The 26,720-nt window shown below is 40.1% G+C and overlaps 1 protein-coding gene across 2 annotated transcripts in view; it reads right to left on the bottom strand.

Moving 5' to 3' along the window:
- Nucleotides 1-2,317: 2,317 nt before the first annotated feature.
- Nucleotides 2,318-26,720, bottom strand: part of SLC38A4 (solute carrier family 38 member 4) — a 33,130-nt gene continuing 8,727 nt past the window's right edge. Inside the window, exons 1-16 of one of the 2 annotated variants that reach the window (XM_065841122.2) lie at nucleotides 23,942-24,030; nucleotides 19,616-19,848; nucleotides 18,645-18,735; nucleotides 17,287-17,402; nucleotides 14,150-14,223; nucleotides 13,924-14,016; nucleotides 12,157-12,238; nucleotides 11,944-12,026; nucleotides 11,789-11,847; nucleotides 11,140-11,418; nucleotides 10,942-11,021; nucleotides 9,719-9,819; nucleotides 8,622-8,746; nucleotides 5,837-5,981; nucleotides 4,770-4,867; nucleotides 2,318-3,613 (exon numbers count right to left, since the gene is read on the bottom strand). In XM_065841122.2, coding sequence (XP_065697194.1) covers nucleotides 3,512-3,613; nucleotides 4,770-4,867; nucleotides 5,837-5,981; nucleotides 8,622-8,746; nucleotides 9,719-9,819; nucleotides 10,942-11,021; nucleotides 11,140-11,418; nucleotides 11,789-11,847; nucleotides 11,944-12,026; nucleotides 12,157-12,238; nucleotides 13,924-14,016; nucleotides 14,150-14,223; nucleotides 17,287-17,402; nucleotides 18,645-18,735; nucleotides 19,616-19,734 — 1,647 coding nt within the window. In that variant the 5' untranslated portion in view covers nucleotides 19,735-19,848; nucleotides 23,942-24,030 and the 3' untranslated portion in view covers nucleotides 2,318-3,511. Of the gene's footprint in view, nucleotides 3,614-4,769; nucleotides 4,868-5,836; nucleotides 5,982-8,621; nucleotides 8,747-9,718; nucleotides 9,820-10,941; nucleotides 11,022-11,139; nucleotides 11,419-11,788; nucleotides 11,848-11,943; nucleotides 12,027-12,156; nucleotides 12,239-13,923; nucleotides 14,017-14,149; nucleotides 14,224-17,286; nucleotides 17,403-18,644; nucleotides 18,736-19,615; nucleotides 19,849-23,941; nucleotides 24,031-26,720 lie in introns of those variants that run through there. The other variant, XM_065841140.2, reaches the window with a different exon arrangement.

Below are 26,720 nucleotides of genomic sequence, written 5' to 3'. Positions count from 1 at the left end.
GGAATTTTTCCACCTATACCACCAACTAGATCTCTTGGTGATTAATTGCTGACTAGCTCTAATTACTATTATTTCAGCCATTGAGAACTAGCCAAGCATGCCGGGGTTTACTGAAAGTTAACACCCGAGCCAGCTGCTTTGTGGCTTATCTAGGCCTGCTGCCCTTCTTTCAGATAGATGTTGTTTAACATCTTGAGTATTTATGGACTGGAGAGGACTTTGCCCTCTAATGGGTATCCCTTTTTCTGCCTCTTTCCAAATCCAGGGCTGAAATATTTATTGATTACTTCTGTTTTCTCTGTATCACTTCTGGCATTCTTGTCATGTCCGTTTAATGACATATCTCTGTGACTGCTAAAATGTTTAATAATTTTCATTGCTTTCTTTTTTGTCCTCTAAGGCATGTTTCTTCCTTTTTTTTTTTTTTTTTAACATCCCTCATTCATTTCTCACAATTTTAATTGCTTAATTAAAACAACCTCCTACTGCGAGGAATTAACAGCTCAAGAACCATCAAGACAGAGCAAAGGAGATGCTGCAGGGAATGAAGGATACCTAACCACAAAGGAAGGAGAAAATCAGGGAGGGGGTGGGGTTGTTTGTGTTGCAGGTGTTGAACAAGCACCTGGAGCTGCAGTGCCTCCCTCATTAGTGGGCAGGTTGCAAACACTGGCTGCCTGTTGCTGCTGCATGGTTCTCACATTAGCTCATCCATACTGGAGCCCTGCGTAGACCAGTATATTTTGGGCTACGATTATACACCAGAGAAATATGTAACAGCAGGAAAACCTACAGCTGCAACGATAGGAAGTATTTATACAGAGTGGTACCATCTGGTCTGTGCTTCTAATAGTGACTATACTTAGCTGCTACACTGTGTATCCCGGCTAATCCCATGCTGTGAAGAGCGAGGCATTCAGTATCTCACTTTTAACACCAGCCATTCTCTACTCGGTGATGTCTACGCAGGTCCAGGAATAGATACAAAACAGGGTATGCAAAAGGGATATTATACAAAGGGGCAGCCATATCTGCTGTCTTACTCATCTGCAGAAACACGGACACACAAATTTCTCTCTTAAAAGGGAATGCAGTTTTAGTGATGCTTGTGTTAAGAATACCAGTTAGATTCTCTCTGAATTTACAGAAAAAAAAAAAAAATTGTCCTGCTAGACAGAAGAAAAAAGATCTGCAGCCTTTGAAAAATTCATTTATTATACATCCATGGATGGGTTTGTAATAAAAATCCTCAAAAGGCCTATTGTCAGCATTACAAAATGAACAAGAAACTCCAGCATTCACCATTCCCAGGAGTGCTAATAAGTTAGTGTACAATACCACCCTTACTGCCTATTGCTGTGATCAGTATATGTTAACTTGAAAAACTGACATTTTGCAGACTCTCTACCTCTGTTTTAGACACTGAAAGTTTTGTGCCATGAAAAGGCAGTGAGTTATGCCATTGTTCCATAGTTTTTCTGTTACTTTTCTTGAGATTATCTATATTCTAGGTGGGTTACTTGAATTCCTAAGTCTCTACATTCAGCTGCAGTCATTATATTTGCTTTTGCTCTAAAGCAAAGAGAGGTGTCTGGGTATGTTACTGTTAACTCTAGTGCACATTAAAGGTCTCTTTAGTAATAATGCAGGGTTATTTGTGTTAGTACGCTTAAAATAGAACAAAAGATTATTGGCATCTTTTTCTTTAACAAATACAAAGCCAGATTTAGCATTCACAAGGAAGCATGCCCCAGTATATGAAGGATAGAGTACTCAAGTGAGCATAAAATAATTGTCAGAAAGAGAGCTTTTGGTATGGACTATATATTTGATATGCTTTTCCAGTTAACCTGTACATATCTACACATTTATACACACACACACAGAATTTCATGCGAAGCTGAGGAGTGAGCAGAGACAATTTTTGTGTGCTTTATGGCTTTCTGAATTCACAGGTGTGTTTTCAACAGACTTCTAAGCTGGAATATGAAAACTCCAATGACATGAGCCTGGATTTGTGAAAGTGTGTTAAAACCAACAGTCACACCTTCCCACTCATTCCCTCTGCTATGGAGTTAATGTGACTTCTCTGATTATTTTTTCCTGGTGTATACAGAGAACATATATAGTGGGTACTCCACAGCACAGCCAAAATCCCAGTCTGGAGGCTACTGAGCATTAATTAAGCACCTGTATAACATGGAACTTAACTTCTTTTTTTTTTTTTCTTGTGTTGCACAACTATATGGCATGATACACTTGGTGAGTTACCCAAAGTTGTAGTGTACAACGGTAATATAGAACTTTGAGTCATGTATTAAAAATTCTCAAGAGGAAAACATCTTGCAATTTATTGTAACATAAGAGGTAAACATCTGAATGTGTTTTTACACAGGTAAGAGTTAGGGCTTGCTACAGATATATTTCAAACACTGTTGAAGAAAAAAAATGAACGTTTTACAAATGCACCAATCCAATATGTTTTCTCCAAAACAATATGAAGTGTGTGGCTATGAAAACATAGTGACACATTAAAAAAATGTCAAAAATTATTTGCCAAAGGGTAACATTTTTATAACTAGAGGAAAACAAAAAAAATATGTACATAAATACATATATTTTTATATATAGCAAATTACAGTTTCCTGCACTGAACATTTATCAAATACACAAGTACCGAACAACACTGGATAGGGTGTTTTGCCACACCTTATGGTCTCTTTAAATTCCTGTGAAAATGGAAGACAAGTTTCTATGGAGGACACAACTTGTTCAGTGATGTAAGCTCACACAAGAATTAAAAAAAGTAAATAGAACCATAAAAACCCACAGCAGATAAGCCTGACGTTTCCAACACAGGCATCTTTAACAACAAAACACGGATGCTCAACTGTTCTTCAAGCACATGCCCCAGCCAGGTAGCTCTGTTCTGTATGACAGCCATCACCAGCCAAGGGCGACAAATTTGGGCAACAAATAGGATGCTCAGCTTTGTCCACTGACTTGTCAAGGCCATCATCTTTCTGATAGGTTGGTAGGGTGCAGTCGCTTTCCAGATCCCCTACAGAAACTATACCCTTTCTCTTGGAGCTAGGCAGCAGGTCCCACAAGCTCCAGATCAAAAACAAGGCACCAGATGGTTTTCCGGCCATTACCTTTCCAGGGCTCTAGGAGCTGTGGTTATTAGCATGATGGGAGAGGTTGAAAAGGGTGATACCAAGCTATTTTTGAGAACTATGTACACAGTTATTTTGGTTTGGAAAATAGAAAGCATCCACACCACACATTGTATTTCACCTGGCCAGAAATGCTGAGCTCAGGTCCTAATGCATAAATAATGATCCTTAGTGAAAAGGATGATGTAAACTCCATTGGGATCTAGTGACCTTACCAGAAACTGTCTTCAGAATACTGCAGTTACTAGCTAGGAATAACAGTTCCGTTTAGATGTCCTTTGGAGCACACAATACAAATATTTATGGTATAAAAAGCATTCCGTTTTCCCCACAGGTTAGTGATGTCTGGAACTTGTGGGATTGTAAATCCAATCCATTACAATAAGAGTCATACTCACAAACATGAAGATTATGCCAAGTATGAGAAAAATCAAAGCCTGCAATTGGAAAATGAAATTGTATTAATAGAGCAAGTGACTGAGCAGACTGTAGTTCACAGGCTGTCCCACTGGAACCAACAGATATGTAACACCCAATGTCTGAGTTTGGGTTCTTTCTGTGGCCCAAGTAATGATGTAACACAGGGCTACATGAATCAAAGTTAGTCATGTATGAATTTCACCCCAAGAGAGCCAGGCTTTATAAGACTAGACCTGAAAAACCCCCACTTTGTTATTATGGATAAGAGTACAAAATAGAGAAATATTTTTTTTCTTTAGATATGACCAGTTTTCAATGAATGATTGTTGTCTCTGATATCAAGAACAGCTTCAGAATTAATCCTTTTCATCCTTATTAGACAAACAGGTAAACTCATCTCTCTTCTCTGAAGCAATTTCTGTATATATTGAAGTGATTCAGATGCTTACATTCCTCCTTTTCTTTAGTGCAGTTTAGTTTGCCATAATCTGTCCACACTTAACAATATTCAGCCTTGCAATACAAAGATGAATATTGTATGTGATCTCATCTCAGGATGTGAAATTCTAGATGTGCCTAGCACACTGCAACATGAAGAATGAACAAAGAGGCACGAACAAATATTCATAGTCTCTCTATAATAATAACAGCTCCTAAAATCACCCTCAGAAATAATTTTATAATAAATCTTTTCTCTTATACTTGCAGTTTGTATTGGTTAAACTTCTACTTCCATGATTTTTGTGAACAGGTACATTGATCTATAAATGTACATCTGTTAATATTATGTGCCTGCACATATATTTCGACAATAACTTTTCTGATTTAATTTTCAAAGGGCATCTCCCTGGTGATGCTGTTAAATGTGCAGACAGCTATTGATGTTCAAGATGACAGGTACTGCTGTGGCAATCCAGCATGACACAAATCATAGACCTTCATTTATGTCTCCTGTAGGTGTATGGATCTATCTCAGCGGGGAACTCTCTATTACTTAATTATCTCCACAGTACAAATTTCTTTTCAACCTTGACCTCAACTCTTAATCCACAGCTGGCCTTCTAGCATGAACCAACTGCCAGGTGCTGCAAGTCAAAGGGCCGAGTACTTGTGACCAGTGGAAAGCACACACCCTCCCATCCTTTCTTTTGTAATTGGTGCCAGCTCCCTTACCCCAATCTTCTGGGGAGACCTCAGGGGCTCCTTCTCAACGAGCCGCAGGTAAAAGGCAGCAGGGAGGATGAAAATCAGCATTGTAGCAGAAGAGGCACCTGTAAGAGAAAGCAGAGCTGAGTATTGTGCCATTTGACACATCAGCAGCATGGTGCACCTCCAAAACAGAGCTTTTGGGGAAGCAGCTGCTTTCCCAAGCCCGACCACACAAAGGGCTCTCTCTGTAAACAACATTCATGCTGAGCTATAGATGTCCAAACACTTATTTGAGTGCTTGAGGTCCAAAGAGGTACTTGTTATTGCAAGATTGTTTCAAACCAGTGTGACTGCCTGTGATTTGGATGTCTGCATGTGAGCTGGTCAAGTGAGGACAAACAGGCACTCCCAAGGCATGATGAGCCTGGAAGGCAGGTGGTGAAAAGATGGCAGATGAACAGTGCCCTGGAAGTGCCTGTTCCACTCCTCTCCTCAGTCCAGCATGGTGGCCCAGGTGTAAAAGGCAGGGAGGAGCAAACGAGCTGCCTGTGTGGCGTATAAAATATAAAAAAGGCAGAAACCCCATGGAGGCATCTTTCTCAGGGTCATCTGCATCCCCACCCCCAAATCCTCAAGCAGCTCAGAGCATGGAGGCTCTTTGGTCTGAGGCCAAAGCTGACTAAAAGAAAGAGGCAGGAAGAGAACTGTGAATGTCAAAAGAAATGTGTCACTTTTCTCCTTTTTCTGACATCACAGTTTGGAAACCAATACATTTTGTCCAGGCTATAGATGCTTGAAAACCAAAGGTGATTTCCCTCACCTCCATATGCACTAAGTGCCCATTTTGTCAAAATGGGAATTTCTTACCAGTTTTTATACTGGGTTTTTTGGATTCCTTGTGCCTCATTCAAGGTAGCAATAAAGTTGGGTAGCATTTAGCTTTGTATGTAACCTCTTCAGGATTTTTTATTTCCCTTTTAACTAGATTGTTCTATTGTAAGACATGAACTGAGTCTGTTTTTCAGTCCATAAAAGTAAATATGTTGTGAAGAGGATTAACAGAGTAAACCAAAAGCATTTATGAAACCTACCAATAAATCCGAAGATGTCTTTAATGGTCGGGACAAAAATTACAAGAAGGTTATTAAAAGCAAGAATCACTGCTGCAATCAGGAAATGTCTTATCCAGCTGAATGGCCTTTTGGGAAACAGCAATGCACTGATAGATGAACGAATCTGTAAGATGAAAACCAGCAGGGAAAGTAAAACAGCAATTAATTTATCTTTGCTTTTCACTTTTTAAAATGATCTACGCTAGTTACTTTTGCTGTGAGAAATTATGACTGAAGAAATGTGTTTTCAGTTTTTGATTCCCTTAATGTAATCTCACTCTGAAGTAGGTTTTTGAGAACTGGGTTCACAGTTTAATGCAGAAACTCAAATATTTGCAGTGTAGAAGAAAGTCAAGTAAATAGCATGTAAAATCAGGGACATGAAATCTGTTCAACTGAAAGATGCTAATATCAGCAAAAAAATCCACAAAGAAACCCCCACTACGAATACTAATCAACAGGCAAAAAATACACAGATGAAATATGAGTTGCTGTATGCCTGAACCTGATCCCTCGTAAAATCCCACAGGAGTTCTGTCATTTACTTTTGTGAGAGAAAGAGCAAGCTGTTGATTTACTTTCATTGAATACATACATATACATACATATATCTCTCAAAATAAAAGCACATTTTTCAAGGCCACTTGGAAATTATAATCCTAAAAGCTATTGCAGAGTATCCTTTCTGCTCTGCTGACTTTCTCACATGACAGAGTTTTTTTGCTTTTTCGTCAGTGAAGATGGTAAGTAGGAGAAAGGTCACAACAAATCCTTTTGGTGGCAGGAGATAGTGTTACTCTGAAGTACTGTGACTAACTCAAAAGATTTGAAACGTAGAAGATGAACAAAAATGGTTTTACACTGAAAAAAAGCTCAAAACCCACTTCTGTTTGGTTGTTTTAAAATACAAACAACTGTTTCTGGATGAGTTTGTCAATTCAATAAATGTACAGGCTTCTGTCAGATTTGGAGCCCATCATTTGAAATCACAGCCTCAATTTTGCGTTTTGAGTTTTTCAAGTTGATATGAGCCAATATTATGCAGAAGGAGACAGGTTGCAAAAATTTTGTCCAGTCCCTGAGTTGGTGCAAAGCAGCTTTATTCCACTGAAGAACTGCTGCCTGCATTCATGTTCACTTATTGTCAGTATCTGGTGCGTTATTCTTGCTGTGGCATAGTCCTTAAAATTAAGCTATTGAACTTAAGTTTTACACTGACTAATGATACATAGACATATATTTGATTATTTTTTTAAGCAATGCATTTTTTTTTTCCTAAGAATAATCTCTGGCTACTCTAAGAAAACATAAATGTTCATAAAAAGTGGTTTTTATATATATATATATATATATATGTACACATATATATACACTGCTTATTTGCAGTAATTAGGTCTGCTGAGCTGGCTGTCCTGATAGGCTATATAAAATTGTTTGATATGCTGGCTTACAAGCAAATGATATTTTCTCTGGAGTTCTTTTAATAGAGCAGTTAATGCTGTGGTACATAACTGCTAAGCCCTTGCACACTATTCAGATCTAAAAATGATTATACAGAAAGTTAAAAAAAGCATAATGCTGCATCAGACAGAGAAAGGCTTTTGCAGTGATCAGTCAGTTAAGACTAATTTAAGTATTTAGTCACTGGTTTAAACATGACATTTAAGGCAGAGCCCCAGAGTGCTCTAAGCTAGATGGACTGATCACTCTGGGTGCTTTATAGTAGATTTTTTTTTTTTTTTAAGTAGACAGCCTGGAGTGGTGATCCCTGCTCTTAGGTATTTGTCAGCAAGCCTGGAAACAGTACCTATGCAAAGCTCATGTTTGCATCTAGGACAACACAGCAACAGGACACCAGGATTACCGCTCTAATCAGACAGGAACATTATGGTGTGACGCAGATTGCTGGGAGCTCCCTGACACCATGATGCTGGGCCTGTACATGCCGTACAAATGGCACACTAACCTCTCAAAACTCACTGGCAGCGTTTAACTACTTTCTCCCCTGCTGCACAGCAGCTCAGGGAAAGCATGAGGGACAGTCCTGTATATTCAGGAGCCCAGAGGTCTGCTTTTCAGATGGGGACTGATCCCTGAGGAGGGTCAGTCCCTCTGCAGAGCAGTTTGTTTAGCTCTGTCCTTCTGTCCCTGCTATTGCAGATAGTGTGTTTTAACTTGTGAGCAGCACCTAGAAGCTCCAGACTGTATTCAAACATCTGACTATGTGGCTGGGTCTTGACTGCCTCTGTATTTCTGGCACTTAGCTTCCTTCTCTGTCCATAGACCTAAGTACGAAAGATGTGCACAGTGCTTCTGCGTCTCTACCTTGGCAGCCAGGTCTGGCAGTCATGCACAGCGTGTGGACTGAGTTGCATGGGTCTTTCTTGAGTTTGGATGCTGTAGTAGGTGCCTATGTTGGTATTAAGGAAATCTCACTATTTCAGCACATCCCCAAGTCTTCAGTACTTACACTGCTTCTCTGTTAAATATAATACAGACAGCAAGAGAGAGGATGGACAGGGCAGTTGTTCCTGATTTATTTGTGATTTATTTATAAAGGTGAATTTATTTAAGTCTTTCAAAATTTACAGCCCTAACTACCCAAGGTCCTTGCTCTGTGCAAACTGCATATGAGAAAACACACCCTCCCAAATAAAAACTCTTTCTGACTTTTCTTCTATGTTTAAGTCTATCTGTGCTAAGTCTATACAATCAGTGTATATGGGCTAGCCCTGATTTCAGCTCCAGCAGCTCTGTTACTTACAGGGAAAAGGACAAGAGGCACAGTCAGGGTTACAGCCACCAGCACTGCCAGACGAACTGATAGCAAGAGGGTGTCGAAGGTATACACTTTGGTGTACGTATGGAGTAGCTCATCTTCAACTTCTCCTACGAAAAAGAAACAGAAAGGAGTTAAATCCCTCAAGCAATAAATCTCCATGCGAAAGGATCTTTATACCGCAGCCAGATAAGATTAGCTGTGGCCCAGCTGCTGTCATTAGATACATGCTATGGGCTAGGCATGAGAGAGGAATTTTCCCAGCATGACCAATACAAGTCCATCATTCAGAGACGATGAGGGTAATATAGCTCTGAGGTGATGCTTTGTATTCCAATATCTCAAATGATTTGCTCAAAGTGGATGTGGAACCTGATGTAAAAATAATTTCTCTGATACAAAAATAAGAAACAACTCACTGAACTGGGAGCAGATCCCTCGACCTCCACCCAGGTGTCCCCGCTCTTAGACAGAGCCCTCTTGCCCCAGCGACAGAGCAGATTGTGCTGTCATTTACTTCTCTGCTCTAACGGAGGAACTAACGTGGTAAAAAGAGGTGGCGTTTGCATAAAACAGTGTGCTATTACAGAGCCTACAATGTTTACTTATCAGTTAGTCTAGCTCATCCATATTTTTTTTACACTAGAATGGTTTGAACTTGTTTTTCAGCATAGGTGAAGCTGAATTAGTGGCGTCAGAGCCAGGGTGGGTAGCACTTAGTAGACTTACATTAAACTGTTGAGCACTAGCATATTTTTAATACAGTCCCTCTTGGCCTTTGCCAAGAGCTAAGTTTACAGTAGCTTGTTGTCTGAGTTCACAAAACCAAGAGATGCACAACTGGTCCCCCTAGCAGGCGTCTCTGAGTATCTCATGAGTGAGGAACCTGTGGTCTGGCAGCTGGATAAGTCCCACCACTTGTTCAGGAGGTTACACAACTGCGTATTATGTCTGAATAATGATTACACCTGGATTCAGGCCCGCTGAAAATATACGAACACTTGAGTCTCAGTGTGATAGAACTATCTCACCTGCTTTAAAATCAGAGGGAAAGTTCTGTAGAGAACAAGGCTTTGACCTACCATAGAAGGTAAGGTATCCAAAAAGGGCGGCCAGAAGGTACATGATAAGCATGCCAGTGATGGAGATATTTGAGACATTCTGCATCCGCTTTCGGGAGCGACTGAAGTAGGAGAGAAAGAGAGTAACAGTGCTATTATAAAGTCTCTATTTGTACAAGAAGTATTCTGAAGAGTCATAGCTCTACTGACATCCCCTCACTGGCTAGTTAGTTCATAGCAACTATATTGGTTATACAGAGCTCTTTACTTGAAGATTCACAGATTATGCAGAACAGCACAGACTTATAAAAGTGTGTTGAAACTCAATTTCTACTGCTTACTTAGTGACAGCAAATAAATGTGCCACATTATTTTGTATATCATTATTTATATACTATCAATCTCAAATGGTGTATTTTAAGTGAAAAATGGAGTGGTTAAAATTGGGGCTGATAATAGTAATAGACAAAAGCTTTCAACCAGTTCTATATGAACATACCCTTATACCTACACAGGACTGTTCTGCATGTTCAAGGATGTCCTATAGGTAAAACTGATTCTTTAGAAATCCTTTGGTTAAAGATTTTGTATAAGAAAATCTTCAGCTTATAGGACCTGGAAGCATGTTCCCAAGCCACCTGAGAATTTTTATTTCTTCTGAGGTTAAGCGTGCTGAAATAGGAAGCAATGGGTCTTGGCCTCCTTGAGTTTTGCAGCCCAACCTCCTGTAATGCAATCCTTGCTGTTGAACAAATGCGTTTTCTTAGCTCTTCCCAACCATCAACTCTGCTGATTCAAGCAAGTGTATTTGATTTTTGATATTTGATAAGCAAAATTGGCTTGGTAAAGAATATATGTAAGACACTCAAACCAATGGTATCCCAGGAAACCTTAGGAGTAAGCAGCAGCTGATCCGGATACAGAACTCATTAAGATATTATTAGAAACCAAAACTATCTGTTTCAGTGCAACCATATTCCCCAATAGATTTTACATAATTTGGAGGATTGTCCAGATTCCTCCTTTCGTAAGTAAATATTGTTCAATGCTTCTATCTGAACAGTGGTTCTCTGTCACCAATATCTGACTATTAGGTCAAAGCAAAGCCACTATCTCCTCATTATGAAAAGCAATAAATCATCAGCAGGTGGGTGTCTACACACGAGCAATCAAGGTAGAACATGTAGAAAGTGATCTCTAGGTATGGTTAACTGGAATTATGGGACAAAATTTAAGAACCTTACTCTTTCAGTTCACTGTATATTGGTAGCACCTCAGGGTGGCATACGAATGCAAATGCCAGGATGGGTATTGCATAGGCAGTCTGTAAAATAAAGCTCCCATTAGTAAGAATGGTCACTGCTGTACCTCTGACTTTTGGCAGGCAGCAGGTTAGCTCTGGTACGAATGACTAAAGACAAATTCTACAGAATCTCCCTTACCCGTGAGTTGAACACAAAGTATTTCGGCTGACACATGTCACTACTGTCACTGTGTGCTTCATATTCTACACCACTTCTGGCAGAGGTATCTTTTGGTTCCTCAAGGCCTGGCAAGTGCCCAGCAGTGTTGTCCATCATGAAATTCACACCAGAACTGAGAGACTCATTTGGTAACATGATCAGGTGCATTGGCACTGTGTTGTTGGTGGTGGTCCAGTTTTCAAACCCATGGTCCATGATGGGGAGAGGACAAGGTATTTGGGATTTCTTGAGGATTACCTACAAAAGAGTAGACAATGTCATCAGAAGAGTAGCACTGTAGGAGATTACACTTACATCCATGATATGACAACAAATGTAAACAGGCACACGAAAGAGAGAGGGGAAAGAGAGGAAGGAAGAAACCAAGTGCTACCACTTCTGCTTCTCCTGCAAGTATTTGCTGTTACTCTGCCTCTCAAGTGTTTTTTAGGTGGATTTTTTTTTTTTTTTTCTTCTGGGCTCATTCAGCAATAGGCTTGTTGATTTGGTTCACTTGCAGGTGCTAGTCTAACATTCACATTAAATTGTCATGGTAAGAAATATAACAGCACTGAACAGTTCACAGGCTCTCTGTTTGCTTAGAGACAATACCCAAACAGTCACCTACCACACTGACAAAGAAAACCATACAGGTCAGCGAAAACCCACTCGTATAACCAAGATAACCTGTGCAGCAATAAAAAAAAAATACAGTTCAGCTACATATAAATTCATAGTCCTAGTAGAAATAAGAAATTAGGTTATTTGGGGCATTAATCATACCTAAACTCTTTAGAAGAGAGAGAGGAAGAATAACCCCAACTGTTACGAGTATGACGAGATAGTTGCCATTTAGGTACCATTCTCTAAAGAGAAGGAATAAAAAACAACAAACATTATCGTTGACACAAAAGTGAAAAATTTTCCTCTGAGGTTCATGCTGACACAAAAGTGAAAAATTTTCCTCTGAGGTTCATGTTAGGCAAAAGTACCTACCCAGAACTCTCCTCAAGTTTCATGAATGCTCTGATCACTTCAGGAAGTTCATATTTAATAATAAAGAGGTAGCTTGACATTGCTGAAAAGAAACAAAAAAACCAAAAAACAATAACAAATAAACACTTTCAGAGAAAACAGTGTCCAACAAAAATAATATGTTTTAAAAAACATTTATGCTGCATGAAAAATACATTGTTTTGGGAAACCAGTTTTTGCTGAAATAGAGAAGATTTGCTCAAATAGCAGTATGCCTAAATAGATGGTGTTTCCTTGGTATTGTTATGAGGATGTTCTGAAGGACATCTAGCACTCAGTATTAGAATACAATACAGTTATTACTGAATTAACAACATGCTCAAATCACTGTTCTGATGAAATTTACACTCTTAACTTTTCCTTTTGCTTTTCTGTTATAAATGTTGGTTTTGCAATGGACACTGTCCATCCATGTTCTGTTGTTGTAGTTTTGTAATTGTTACTGCCTCTAAATATCTTCATCTACTTTATCCCTTCTGTTTTCAGCTTCTTTCTTTCAATACTCTACTCCATGTATAAAAAAAAACCCAAACCCTGGTTGTCAAGATTCCTGATGGAAGGGTGGATTTCTACACATCTCATTTAAATGTACTGCCAGAAGACATACTTTTTTCAGCTGTTTTTCTTTGACCACGTAGAGGTCTCTGGAGACTATGGATCAATCTAGATAAGAGGCTGAAAACCACTGGACTAGATGAACAGTTATTCCTCTCCAACAGGGAAGTTTACTTCCTTCCTGAATTCAGCCATGTTTGGATATCATATCCAGGCTTGAGGAAGGAAAGGGAGGCCATGGAATAGGATCTCCCATGAACAAAATCAAAAAGCCTCTTGCGGTAGAGAGATGAACCACCTCTGTCTGGGTAGCAAAGTTGTCATTGGAGATTTGCAACACATACCAAGTTCCAAGAGAGAAATCACAAAATAATCTACAGACATTTAATGGACCTCTGACATATTTAATTTGTATTTCAACTACCTCTCCTTAAGAAATCTGGAAAAAATTAAAAGCTCCCCTGAGTTTTCAGATATGGTGTTCTCCAGTTTCCTAAAAGGCTTTTCCCAAGTTATAAAAAGGAAATAATCTTTGTTGCACAAAGGTGCATTCCTACCCCTACTGTTTATGTTGGTAGATAATCAGTCTCCTATTCTGAGAGGATGGAGTTTATTTGATAGATATTTCACGGGAAGTGTCTTTGTGGATTAATACTTTAAACAATCACTCTTAAGCACTCAGCATCTTAGAGAGATCACAACCCCACTGTTGTTTCAAGCAGAAAACGAATTCAAATGAAAAATTGCTGGAATTCTCTAGAATTCAGCTGGAAAATGAGCTCCTTTATTTTATGGAGAAATCAGAATGATGTGCTTTTCCTTTTATGCGGTATTCATCTTTTCTAAGTTAAAGCAGATGATGTTTAGTCTGAATTGTAGTCAATGAAGAGAAGTGGCTGAATCCTTGGGCAAAGTCAGCCAAGCCGTTTAAGCCATCACTTCACAGTCATGGGGAGATCCCAGGCAATGAGCTTCGACCAGGCACTGAAATGTCACATAGCTGAATCAAGGCAAGGTGAATTTCTCCTGTCCTTCCTTATTACGATTTAGTGTATACTGTACCTGCCCCATCTCTGATGCCTTTTAACCCAACAGAGGAGAGAAAGCACTTATATTCTGTAGAAAACTTCGTAAGTTGGAAAACTTTTTTCCTAGAAAACTTTTTCCCCTTACCTCCAATGTTTTGCATTGTAACAGAAATGAAAACACCACACTTCCCAGGCCAGCCAAATGCCTTTTCTCCAAGTTTTTCATATATTAGTGATCCTGGCAGAAAAAAAAAAAAAAGGAACAAAAAAAGAAACATGAGACACTGCATTGGACATACTTGACTAATTGCATTCCAAGGTAAAATACATGCACGCAGTAGGGAACCTTAGTCACAGCCTGATCCTCATACCTCCTTCTTTTGATGTCTTCAGTAAGAGGTGGACTGAGTAGAGTGACATTATTGCTACGCTGAGCAGCAGAACTCTGCAAGGCAAAGCAGAAATCAGAATCCCAAGCAGGACATCAGAGACACTCAGTTAGTTTGAATGTACTCATTCTCACGAAGTTCAATGTGTAAATAGTTTTCACCAAGTCTGTACTTTGGAGTCCCAGTGCTAAATGCAGAAGTAAGTGTCAACTGTAGCTTAATTTTAAATGTGGTTGCACCTTATACACTCCACAAGACCCTCATGGCTTATTTAAGCCCAGGTAGGTGCCAATTTTTGTTATTCCACAAGGATGTCCTAACAAGATGCTACTAAAACAAATTTATTTCTATCCAAGAGTCAGGTCTTTGGTCTTTTACCTGGCCACTGACCTCTCATTTTAATCTATATCCATACTCAGAGCTATTAAAAAAAAACCAAACAACAAAACCATGACTGAAAACTTCACTGCCAGCTCCTGGCTAGTCACTACTTTTGGCTACTGCCATGTCACCATGAAGTTGTGGAGCTTAGCTTGAGATGCCCACTTGCAAAGTACATTAGAAATATTGCATAATGTTAAAGCATGACATGACGCTGGTAAACCTGCTCCTGGAGTGCTTGCAGGTTACTCTTTTAGTCTAGTCTGCTTGAAGGTACTGGTGCCTGAATTCATTAATTCTGATTACTGCCATATTCCTTCCACACATTTGCATCTTATATGATTTCAGCTGTCTACCTCTTGCAAACTGCTGGTGGAAAATGTAGCTTTGTATGACGTTTTCAGGGCACAACACCATGGGCAGTTATTACCATAACTGTCTTGTCATTAGCCTGAACAAGTGTTGGTGTGGAAGGGTGTGCCATGATAACATGACGGAGCTAGGAAATACTGATGTGCCCTATTCCATGGCTAAACAGGAGGTTGTGCCCACACCTTCCACTCCACTGAACACACAGCTTGGTATAGATATGAGAGACACGGACAGACAAATTCATAAATGAGCTGCAGCCTAGCAGAAGGCATAGGCCCTGGGGCCGTATGATGGTCACCAGAACATCATGTCTCTCTCAAGTTTATTTCACTAAGAGAGACAGACAACTCTACAGACCTCATGTAAGTGGCGTTGTCTTTTATGCTGTGAACTCATGCAATATGGTAAGGGAGGATCGTTTCTGAGGCTGCAGTGTATCCTGTGAAGATAGCACCTTCCTTGGATAAGAGGCACCCGTGTGGCTGCTATTCAGAGACATGGTCTCCATGTCCTGACACATAAGGTGTTGTAAACCGAAGCCACCCTGATTGAACTCGTTAGAACACACCAGGCAGCAGAAGAGATGCTCTAATGTGTTCTAAGTGCCACTGCAAACCTTGCCCATGGGAGAAAAGGATGTAATGGGAACTTCTGGAGAGCTTCTGAGTTTTAGGACACATCCTTCCACCTTCACCTTGTAGAAGATCTTTGAGCATGAGAGCAACAGCACTTGGGCAACATGAGAACAGGAAATTACAAAAATTTAGACAATGCTGCAAGCATCATCTAAATTAGAACTCATGTCCAGCAGTTTCCATTTAGTAGATGGGATTTTTCGGTCCTGCTAATGCTAACGTCATGATCTATGAAAACAGAGGAACCTTTGGCAAGTGGATGCATGCCATGGAGGTAACAGTATCCCTGCACAGTTTTGTACTTTTAAATAAAACTCCTTCCTCTACCAGGAGGGAAAATGTTCTCATGCAGAAAGTATGGAGGCAGGACAGAAAATAAAATGAGCCGTGGGGTAGAGACATTCTTTGTTTTTGCTGTTTAAGACTCCATAGGGCTGCTTTAGCATTACTCCTTGCTTTAGCACTGACAACAGAGCTACTGTCATTAGGCTCTTTTCAGATTTTTTTTAGCCACCTGTGTGAATGAACAGACACAAAGATTTTACAAAGGCTTTTTTTTTTCCCCTAGTAAGCGTTGATGTATCACAATTTTCTTCCCAGTTATTTCTGGCCATACTGATTAGAAAAAATGCTCAGAGAAGGTTGGAGGAAAAAAATCCTACATTTTTCATACTCTAATGCAGTCAACTTTAGAATTTTCTTTTGTTTCTGTATCTGCAAATACTGTATCTAAACCATTTGAATGCAGGTGCTGGGACATACTTATCCAGGACAGCATCTACAATTAATTTTCAGTTAAAATTTCTGCTAGCGAAACATGAGGTGTCTCTTAGCAACTGGAACCTACAAGTAGCATTTCAAATGCTGTTGCTGTTGTACTTACATGATCTCCAGAAGAAAGAAGCCACACAATGATGGCCAAGCAACCTGATTTAAAGGTTTATTAGATTTCAGTAATGTGAAACAATAGCCTGTTGTCATACAGTGCTGTCAGGCTTTATTCCAGCCTCATGGGGTATTAAAATTAAGGCTTCAGTTAAAACTGAAACTAGTTATTAAAAAAAGAAAACCTTTTTTTTTTTTTTTTTCTTTCTTGTGCAGTCTCTCTCATTTTGAAAAGTTATCCATAGATCAAAAAACTTAACATGGCTCTCTGTTGCTGTCAATCAAAACCCATTTTGTATAGATACTGAATGTCAGCCACATACCGCTGCTGTCACGGGTGCATATTGAGTACAAATAGACTTGAGGGAGCAATATGAAATCTGAATAAATCTGTGAATGTCTTTACATTCAAAGCATGCTGCTATTTCAGACTTATATGAAATATTCTTCTTCCATTTCTGCGTAGTGATTAGATTGTTGGGATGATGTAATTATATACTTTATGAGTGATTTATTTTCCTTGTTGAATTCCTGTACTGAACCAGGAAGACTGCTCTTCTTATTTTAGGACCAGTATACTGTTCTTCCCCTCTGTTTTTTTACTGCACAGTATCAATTCACAGTTGTGTTCCTGATACAAAACAGGGTTAAGTTTTTTTTTTTTTCAAAAAAGAGGTTTGTCAGCAGTGGGCATTTCCTTGTGGTGCAGGTAAAATGTTTTTATTGCAGATGATCTTACAAAACTTTTCAGCTAAAAAATCATGCTTAACGTACCTGTATAACCACAAAAACTTTAGCTCCAGCTCACTCCTTATATTGTATTTGCTTTTCTTTCTATGTACTTACACAAAAAGGATAATTCCTGTGTTGGCCATGGCATAGGAGAGCCCTAATATGCCGCTGCCCATAATGGCATTGCTGAGGTTGAACGAGGACATTCCAAAGGAAGCTCTGCCCAGATGCTGTTGGGATCAAGAACATAAAATGGCAATCAATTTGCATAATAATGATCCTCATTTTTGATTTTCCCCATGTTGCTCCCTTGATCCTTAGAGGTGGAGCCTTATCAAGGTTCCTGAGCCCACAGACACTTGCTACCATAAGGAGTCTCTTTCACTGCCAAGGCCAGTTGTGCTGGTAGATGCTTCCCTCTTTCCGCTCTCCCCTCGTCTCACCGGGGAGGAGGTTTACATCCCTAACAGGCAACTGACGTGACATAGCCACAACCAGCTGTGTTGGCCAGCCTCTATAGAAATACATGCTGTTATCTAGTAGCTTTCCTAATTATAGATTTAGCAAATTCAGACGCTTTTAAAAATGAATCCATCTGTTTTTTCAGTTTTTCTCCAAGTAGGATGTGCTTCTTGGGGAGCTAGAAGAAGTGCTATGTGGCTCAGGATGCAGGCAGGAGAGTGGGAATGGGCAAGCAGCTTGGAGAAGAGGGATGGGGTGTGAGGGAGTCACATCTGCCACCAAGTGGAAAGGAAATGGGGACAATATGGCTCTTAATTTTAGCTTCCAATCACAAATAATATTGGTTTTGTTTGATCAATCCTAATAAAGCCTATGATGTGACCAGTAAAACAATGCTTTTCTTTGCGCCCAGTTCATGAAAACTTGAATAAAGTTAAATCCTGAGCAGAGAAGTACCCACATGCACACTTCAGGAACTGGTGCTGTGCTTCCCTTTGCACATGGAGTTGTTTAAAGATTTGGAAGCGTGTTGAGTGTGTAATGTTCAGCATTATAAAGCCAAACATGAATGTCTTTTCTTTAAAGAAATGCAGCTGGATGTGGATTCATTTGCACAGATGCTGTAAACAAACAATACAAACACGCACACACTAAGGCCCAGCTCTACCTTGATACAGGAGCAACAAAGTTCCCCTGAACCAAATCTCCTGTCAGAAAAATGGATGCAGACCCACCACGGCTGAGCAACTCTGGTGAGATGATCAGGTGTTACTGAAGTCCAAGTATAATCTGGGGAATTCTTCTGATTACTTGTGAAGTAAAGACCCAGTTTACTTGCTAAACAGCAGAAAGAGTTTACTGCACTAACCGTTAAAAAATGTGTTTACTCTTCCTAAGCCAATATTATGCTGATCAAGCTCCAGAGTAACTTATTTACTGAAACTTCTGGAAAAAAATTCAGGTCAGTAAGACTTATTTTGTTACTACCCTTAAAAAAGGATAAAACTTACATATTCTTCATTATATTCATCCAATTTCTTTTTACCCAGATATCCATTTGTAAGGAACTTCTGACTTTCTGCATCGTCACTGGTAAATGGACTGAACACAAAAATAAGAAAAAGTATATATAAGGTTTATGACACATGTTATGTTCAAACAGTGCTTTTTGTCATTAATGGAAACTTTCATTTGACATTGCAATAAATATTTAATTATTCTTCAGAAAAAAACCCTTCTTTTCTCCTGTAAGAGGCTCATATCCAATGACATGCTTAATAAATCTCTGCTTTGCCTTGGAATTTAGTTCTAAAACCAGTAATCTTCAAATTATATCTGATTGCAGATGTTGGAAAGTAACAATTCCTTACTGCCAGCAGTGTGCTAAAGTTGAGCACATACTTCACATCCAAGGAACTTGCAACTGCCCTGTTGTAGATACGTGCTGGGTAGGGTCAGCAAGCTGAGAGTTGGGGGCTGATGGCTGGTTTTGAGATGTTCACTTCAGGCCGCCCAAGTGCTGGTTCTATGTTGAGTCCTGCTAGAGACGCCTGAGTGCAGGCTGTCCCCACAGGAGCATGGAGCTCCTGCCCTCCACACCCTTCTTGGAAAACATTCCTCCTCCCTCTCGGGGTGAAGCACAGAGGCAGGGTGCTCAGGTTGCACTGCCCTGAGAGTGTATTAATTTCATGTGTACTATCCAGTTAGAGTGGTTGGAAGTTGCCAAGTGGGTGCTCAGTCCTGCAGAGGTCACCCCAGGCAGTGGCCACCAAGGGGGACCCGGGCTGCCCAGGCCGTGCTGGGCACACCATCTGCCACAGAACCAAGCAGGGAGGGTCGGTTCTGTGGGAAAACAATAATTAAACAATCATACTAATTTCAATGTATTACCTAGGAAATGTTTTGATGCCAATAGTGAAGCTTGTTTTCTGATTACTGCTTTCTAGCCTGAACAGAACAGCCTTCCCACTTAAATGCTTACCTCCTAATTGCAGTCTTTTCCAAATCAACCAGCTCTGTGTAGTTGTCTTCGAGGCTTTCCCCACTGTTGCTCTGATCATCGAGTTCGATGTTGACTTTTTGCAGCTCCATGCGATCCATTAGAGTGGTCAGTGCTTTCCAGCACACACAGACTCGCTTCCTCAGGGTAAACAGCACTGTGCCGCCTGCTTGCAGGTTCTCTCTACCATGCAGGGACTGCCAGAACACTCTGTTCTGCAAACGAAACACAACGGAACTCATTAGAGTTTTCTACAAATTAGATAAACCAGTGTGAATTATTTGGTTTGTGTTTGTTCTTTGTAATAGCATTAAGAAGGGAAACAGTTGCAGACTGGGAAAATTCTGGGCGAGCACAATGTCCCTTTATACGCCAGCACTTGGTCCTTCTGTCTCCCTTCAAATGGCGAAGAGTGCAGGGGCCATGGGATGCACAGTGAACGTTTGGCATCTGGCAAAATCACAAAGCCAGCAGAAAATAATTTATTGAAGTTCTGCTTTTGAATTTCTAGGGGATGGTGATGCAGAAGTATTTTCTGTTAGAAATGAAGGAAATATATGGGGGGGTTTTCTTACCACTGCTTCAAAACATACATACTCTTAAGTGACATGCTCAGGGCTTTGAATCATTTGTTGTAAGATTAATGTTGTCACATATTTAAATGTTTTGAAGATTTGTCCCTTTCTTTGGGATCTGACAGAGGTGAGCACCTCTGTGTGGTCATCTCTTTAATAATTAGAAGGTGCAATTCTGATATAGCCAGTCTGTTTTTTCAGTATATCTGTGCTTAATTCTTACTTGTCCCTTGACAAGAAGCTCTGTCTCACCCAGGATGAGTGCATGGATATGGCTATCTTTACCCTTATTAGAAAAATTCCTGCCTTTTGAAAATCATATGAATAAATGCTCAACTCTATTTCTGTATGGACCAAAGGAAACTGTCCAAATTGAAGCTGCAAAGAAGACTTCTCCAGGATTTCAGCAGCTTTACGTTACAGTCTTATCTGCAGTTACACATTCACATTCATTTGCTCATTCCCACCTTCAAGAGGAAAACATTGTATAAGAAATGTTACAGTTTTATGAGACCTTTCACTTCCAAAACTGTTACTTGATGCATTTTATATCTCCGTTTCGCAGGTGAGGAGACAGAGGGGCACACCAGTGAAGGGAGTGAGCACAGACCATGTAGCACACTGCTGGCATACCTGGGGCTGGGATTGCAGATTCCTGGCACTTCACCTGCTACCTTGCAATCAGGCACACTGGCTGGAACCATTACAGTTTTCATAAATAGCACATACTAAACGCAGCCCAGCACTGCATAATAACAGTATCAGAAAACACCACAGCAAAAAATTACTATGCCTGGCTCTTTATAGCACTAAACCTGCAATTATTTAATAGCCTTTTTCCTGATTTTGCATCTATAGATGTATAGGTGCTCGCTCAGTGACCAGACCTTCACTGTCCCCTGCTAACTGATCACATGCTGCTCTTAAGAATGTCTACAAACATAATTGTAATGGCAAAATGTTAGAATGCAGGTTCTTGAAATGCAAATATAGACTTTAAATACCAATCCTGGAGGTTAAAACTGACCCCAGGCTAGACATTAAAGTCAGATCCCTTGCTTCTTACTAAAAACATTCACCCAGATCAGACAACTGAAAAAGCAAAGCAATATCACAGTACATTAGGAGATTTCCTACCAGAGAGACCGACTGTGTTTACTCCTTTCTGCTGCCACACGGGGAGTGCGCATGAGGGGACGAGGGATTTGGGCACAGTGGCAGAGCCACCGGCACTCACATTCCAGCGGCTGGGCTTCTGCCCTCTTGGGATATGAATAACTCCAGGAGACAGATAATAATAATAATAATAAAAAACTCCAAAACAACAGAGCCCTCCTAACTGTGGTTTCATTCACAGAACTGTCTTTGAACAGAGACGCTGCTCTGTCTGAAGAACAGCGCCCTTCCAATTCCCGATGTTTATTTTTAATCTGTGATGTAAAAGTTAGGCAGACAAATCTGACAGCGCTTAGCCCTGTTCTGGTAAAGGGTGAAATCTTCACTGTGTGCACTGCCTAACGCTTGTCAGAGAAACATCTTTTGCAGAAGTGGTGATCCAAAAATATAGATCTTCAAAGAGTCAGGAGACAGTGGTAAAGTAAGCAAAAAAGTTGCCAGCAGTTAACTTACACAGAGATTAGACTGGGGAGGAAAGTCTGTGTAATACAGCGAACACGATTTGGAAATGGGAGCAAAAATTGACTGGAAATATGTGTTACAGCATAAGAATAATCTGGACATTGTCCTGTCAAACATTTACACAAGTGATCTGATTTATGGGCATTATCTCAAGAGGCTATGGAATTGCTGCATAAAGCACTGATTTTTTTCTTTTCTTTTCTTTTTTTTCTTTCAATTTTTGAATTCCTAAAAGTCTTCTACTGAAGGTGCAAAGCCTCAGATGGCAAAATTAAGTCTGTTGAGAACCTGGTTTCTTACAGTTGTCACTTTTTAGGGTGTGGTTGGTAGACCTCAAGGGGTCTGCAACCATGAGCTGAAAGCCAATGGCATAAATGAGACCTGTGAAACAGGCTTGGTATTAAATTTGAATCCTAGAAACATTAATGACTGTAATTACAACCAATAGCACCTTTAAACTTCAGCAGAACTTGGCAGAGCTGGTAGTTAGTTGTCAGAAATCAATATCTGCAGATTCCTAACACTGCACATACCAAAGGGCTTGAGGGGATGTTGAGGTGGCATCGGCTCCCCATGAATAAACACAAGGGGCAGAGCTTCCACCCTTCTGCTGAGGAGGAAATGGGGGAGCCCAGGACCTTTTGGCTCACTGCTTGATGTGCGAGATATTATTCAGAAAAATGGGGATGCACTGGCTGACTGTGTTTAAAATAAAATGCAAAGGCTGCCCGCTGTGCCATGTCCAAGCCCACCTCCAGGCCTGGCAGACAGGTGCTCGGTTGTACCCTTACAGGGGTTTGTGGCAGCCAAACCGCTGCTGGGTGGTGGCCAGGGACCAGGGCAGTGATGGTGTGACAGGGCACAACCACCAAGGTTGGGCAGGCCTGGGCCATGCCAGAAGTTTGCACATGATATCAGAGGAGAAACACCAAAGTTCATCTGCTTTAGTTTCCCTGAGATTTAGCACCTCATGCTTCAAAGTTCTGAATTTTGTGCCTGAAGTCTGTTTCAGGCATTCAAACCCATTGTGATCTGCCCAGATTCCTTTCCGTAGAGAGGAATTTTGTAAATTTGAAAGCAACTGAAGAACTCTCCACTACTTTTCCCTTCACTTCAGTTGAAGTCAGTACATTTCCCCCTTATGTTTACATACCAGAGAAATCGCTTAGCTCTATAGTTTGCCTTAAACTTGGCTTCAATACAATCCACGGTTTTGCTGCCTCCTGAGGTATTTAGCTAAACAGAAAAGATTTTTCTTAAAGTACAGCATTAAAATGGAAATACGGGTTGCAGAAGAGATTAGCCTATTACTAAAGGAAAGTTATTTATCTCTATAGAACTATAGGGTTCTGCATTTTTTATTATCTTTTATTAAATAACGGTTTTCAGAAATGACTCAGGAAATGCTGAAATTTTTGGCGCCTGATTTCACAATGTTATTGATTTATGTCCAGTCTGCAGCTAGGACATCAGGAGAATGGACAACCATTAGGCAAATAATGCCAGGTCACAGGTATGATTAACATGTCCATAAGATTTGCAGTATCAAGATTTGTAAACTCTGCTATGATATCTTACTTAGCAGATTTTGCCAGATTCTTTATCTTTATGTCAGTGAGTTTATAATATTATTGTCTGTGCAGCCATTTCAAAATGAAATAAGTATTGTTACTCTGAAATAAACAATTAAAATGCAAAGCCTGCTTTCGCAAATTCATTTATTTACAGAAACATTAGCTAAGCAAATCAGGAACCTTGAAAAAAAAATATCAGAAGTTAGCTAAGGGCTGTAAAGAGAAGCAAGCGTTCATTTCTTAATTGCCTGGTCAGTTTTGAACATCCTTTGCTGCTTCTCTGGTTGCTTAGGTTTTGATTTGCTGTATGAAAAACAAATGACTGAATTTCATTCCTAAAGAAATACCAAAGATACTTGCCAACATAAATTATCATGTCAGTAAATCTTAAGGAGCCCATCCTTCACATTGCACTTCTATTTACAGATTAATTACATTTCTAATTATCAGTTTTTAAAGATGCGACCAGTGTCTAAAATATACCAATCAAATATTACAAAGAAAAAAAGTATTAGGTTTACCTCCGAGTCAAGCAGTTTCTCTTGCTTGCTTGCTAAGCAGGTTATATCTTTTAGGAATTGCACCTGTAATGAAAAGTTTGCTCATGTGCAACCTAGAGCAGTTGGACAGTGATTTAAAGACAAATGGGAGTGTATCAGATGAACCAATCAACAGCTGCTACAACTCAACAACTCCCTTTGACAAACTTGCGTCAGCTCTTTTTTAGAAAAAAGGAAAAAAAAAAAAAAGAGAAGCAAGGTAAATCAGTTTATTGGAGCACACTGAGGGCAAACATCTCAGTTACCAGAGCTATTTGCTCTCTGAGCTTAGCACTATTACAAAATGCAGATACACAGAATGCTTTACCCAGGCTTGATCACACTTTCATTTGTTAGTCTTGATTTTTGAATGATGCCTGTGCAGTAAACTTGCATACCATGATAATAATAAGCCTTGAAAATAAGACCTGAGAGAAACATTGTTCTTATCTCTGCAACCACAGAGCTACATCTGGCAGTTGCACTGAGGTGTGCATGGCAGGACTTGGTCAAAAGTGTGTGCGCTTTTCAAACTGCCTGGTGGACCTGCACCTTATTTTCCCAGTTGTAATATTTACCATAATTGCAACTGCAGAAGTATGTGTCAAGTCGCAAATGTTATTTAGCTAACAGCAATACAGATCTGTGGAGAAGTATTTAATTACTTGTGATGTGCCTGTAATACTGTAGAATTCACAGCTTTTATCCAATTACAAAATGACCATAATTAAAAAAACCCTAACAACCCTCCAGCCATGCCGTGAAGGCTTTGTGGTTAAACCGCTCAGACTGGCCTGACTGTGAAGGCCAGAAGGTGAGTTAGGGGATGTAATTTTTAATTCCTAAGGTTTCCTGTGGAGCATTTCAGACCACTTTAGTTCAGGCTGGGTGACAACCTGTGGGAACCCAAGCCTGCTCCTCTGTTATCAGGACTTCTGCCTGCTTGCTGATGGCACTGGCTGTGGTGTGCTGTTTCATGATCCCTCCCCTCCAAAAAAATCCTCCTTCCAATATAGACTCAGACAAATAGTTTAACAAAAATAAGTTCTGTCTCCCTCAGTTCTGCATTCTTGTGAAAATGCAACTGATTGTAAGGCCTGTCATGCCATACAGTGCCAAATGTAGTACAGTCCAAAGAACAAGAAGTGCAAAATTCAGAGCTTGAGGTCCAGTCTTGCTTTAAACCTATCACATAGTTGGAAAAATGAGCAAACTTTTGGGCTTAGACTGGTTAAAGGGACTTTGAGTTTGAAAACTGCCTGTATTTTCCATTTTGTTAGCTGGTCTAATGAGGGAAACAGGTTCTTCCTCTAAAGCACATGACACAGAATAGGTCTCCCTAATGAATTAAAGCAGTTCTCAATTGTCTGAAAGAATCATAGTTTGGCACCATTTTGTGTCATTTCTAGGGTGAGAGGAGCAGAACTGCAAGAGGGGCTGGGAAAGGCAGTGCTGCTCCATTTGCACCTGGTTGCTACGACACTTGACAGGGCTGTGGGTATAGGCAGTTTCTTTGTTGTGCTGTTGTTCATGTGAATGTCTCATGTAACAACAGGGGAGAGAAAAACATTTCTTTAAACAAATGAAAATAAGATTGCAAACCATAAAGCAAACAGCAGGGAGATTTGAGGACAGATGTACTAACAAATCAGCAACAGCTGTGAAAATTACTTCTGATGCATATTTTGAAGCTGATTAAAAAAATAATAATCAGGATTAGAGTTCATTTCCTTTTCAAATGCCACAGATATCAACGTCTATGTCTGACACTCATCAAGCCTAAACAGTTTGGCACAATAATTTCTGTAGCCACACCAAAATACTTAGGTGGGTCTTTCCTCGGTGTATAGAAGGATGGAGTCATCAAGATCAATGGTGCTCAGCAGTGCCCCTGTCCCGGCACCTGATGCCCCAAAGATGCCAAGGAGCATAAGGTATCCAGGCAGGTGGGCCTGGCAGAAATCATCCACATGCTTGTAGGTGATTTTGTCTGCAAATGAGAAGCCAGCTGTATTAACAGGGAGGGGATTTCTTGACATTGTCACTTCTTTCTGCTTATCCCTAACTGGAAAGTACTGCTTAATTTTCACCAGGAAAGACCTCTCCCAGCAGAGCAAGTGTCAGTGTCCAGTCTTCAGACTGAAAGGAGACACATCATAACCCTAGACGGCAGAGCCCTTTCTATCTTTTCTTCAACATGGCTGTATTGTATTTCACTCTTTCTAAAGAAAACTTCACATTTGCTATGATTACTTGAGGTTGTGCATGAGTTGAAAGAAGAAAACGTATTTTCTTGTTCTCAGGCAAAGAATAGGATTAAATTCTTCATTAAAATGTTGGAAATAGTGGGCAAAAGAAAGCACAACCTAGGGATATACCCAACACCCATGCCTGGCATTAGCTTTCTGTGAGACATGTCCCTGCCACAGATATTGTGCAACCAGACTATTTTCTATTGTACATTCAAAGAAAGGCCAAGTGTACTACTTTTGGATAAAAACCACGCAAACTTGCTAAAAAGTCTTCTTTTTCTGTGTTAATTTGTGAGACCATTCTACAAGCTCTGATAGTCACCTCAGAGCCAATGGAGCACCCTGCAGCTCAGCAAGGAGTGCTTCCCCATAGTGCCCTGACCCCTGTTTACCCTTCTCTGAGTAACCAGGTCAACTGCAACTAGAACCATATTATTTGGTACACCGTACATTATGCTTTCTTTTTCTGGTGCCTTTTGGCTACCTACTATCCCATAGAGAGAACACAT

Source organism: Patagioenas fasciata, chromosome 1 (assembly GCF_037038585.1).
Source record: "Patagioenas fasciata isolate bPatFas1 chromosome 1, bPatFas1.hap1, whole genome shotgun sequence".
Classification (NCBI taxonomy): Eukaryota; Metazoa; Chordata; class Aves; order Columbiformes; family Columbidae; genus Patagioenas; species Patagioenas fasciata.
Note: the sequence above shows the minus strand (reverse complement) of the source record. Positions and strands in the feature narration are given on the sequence as shown.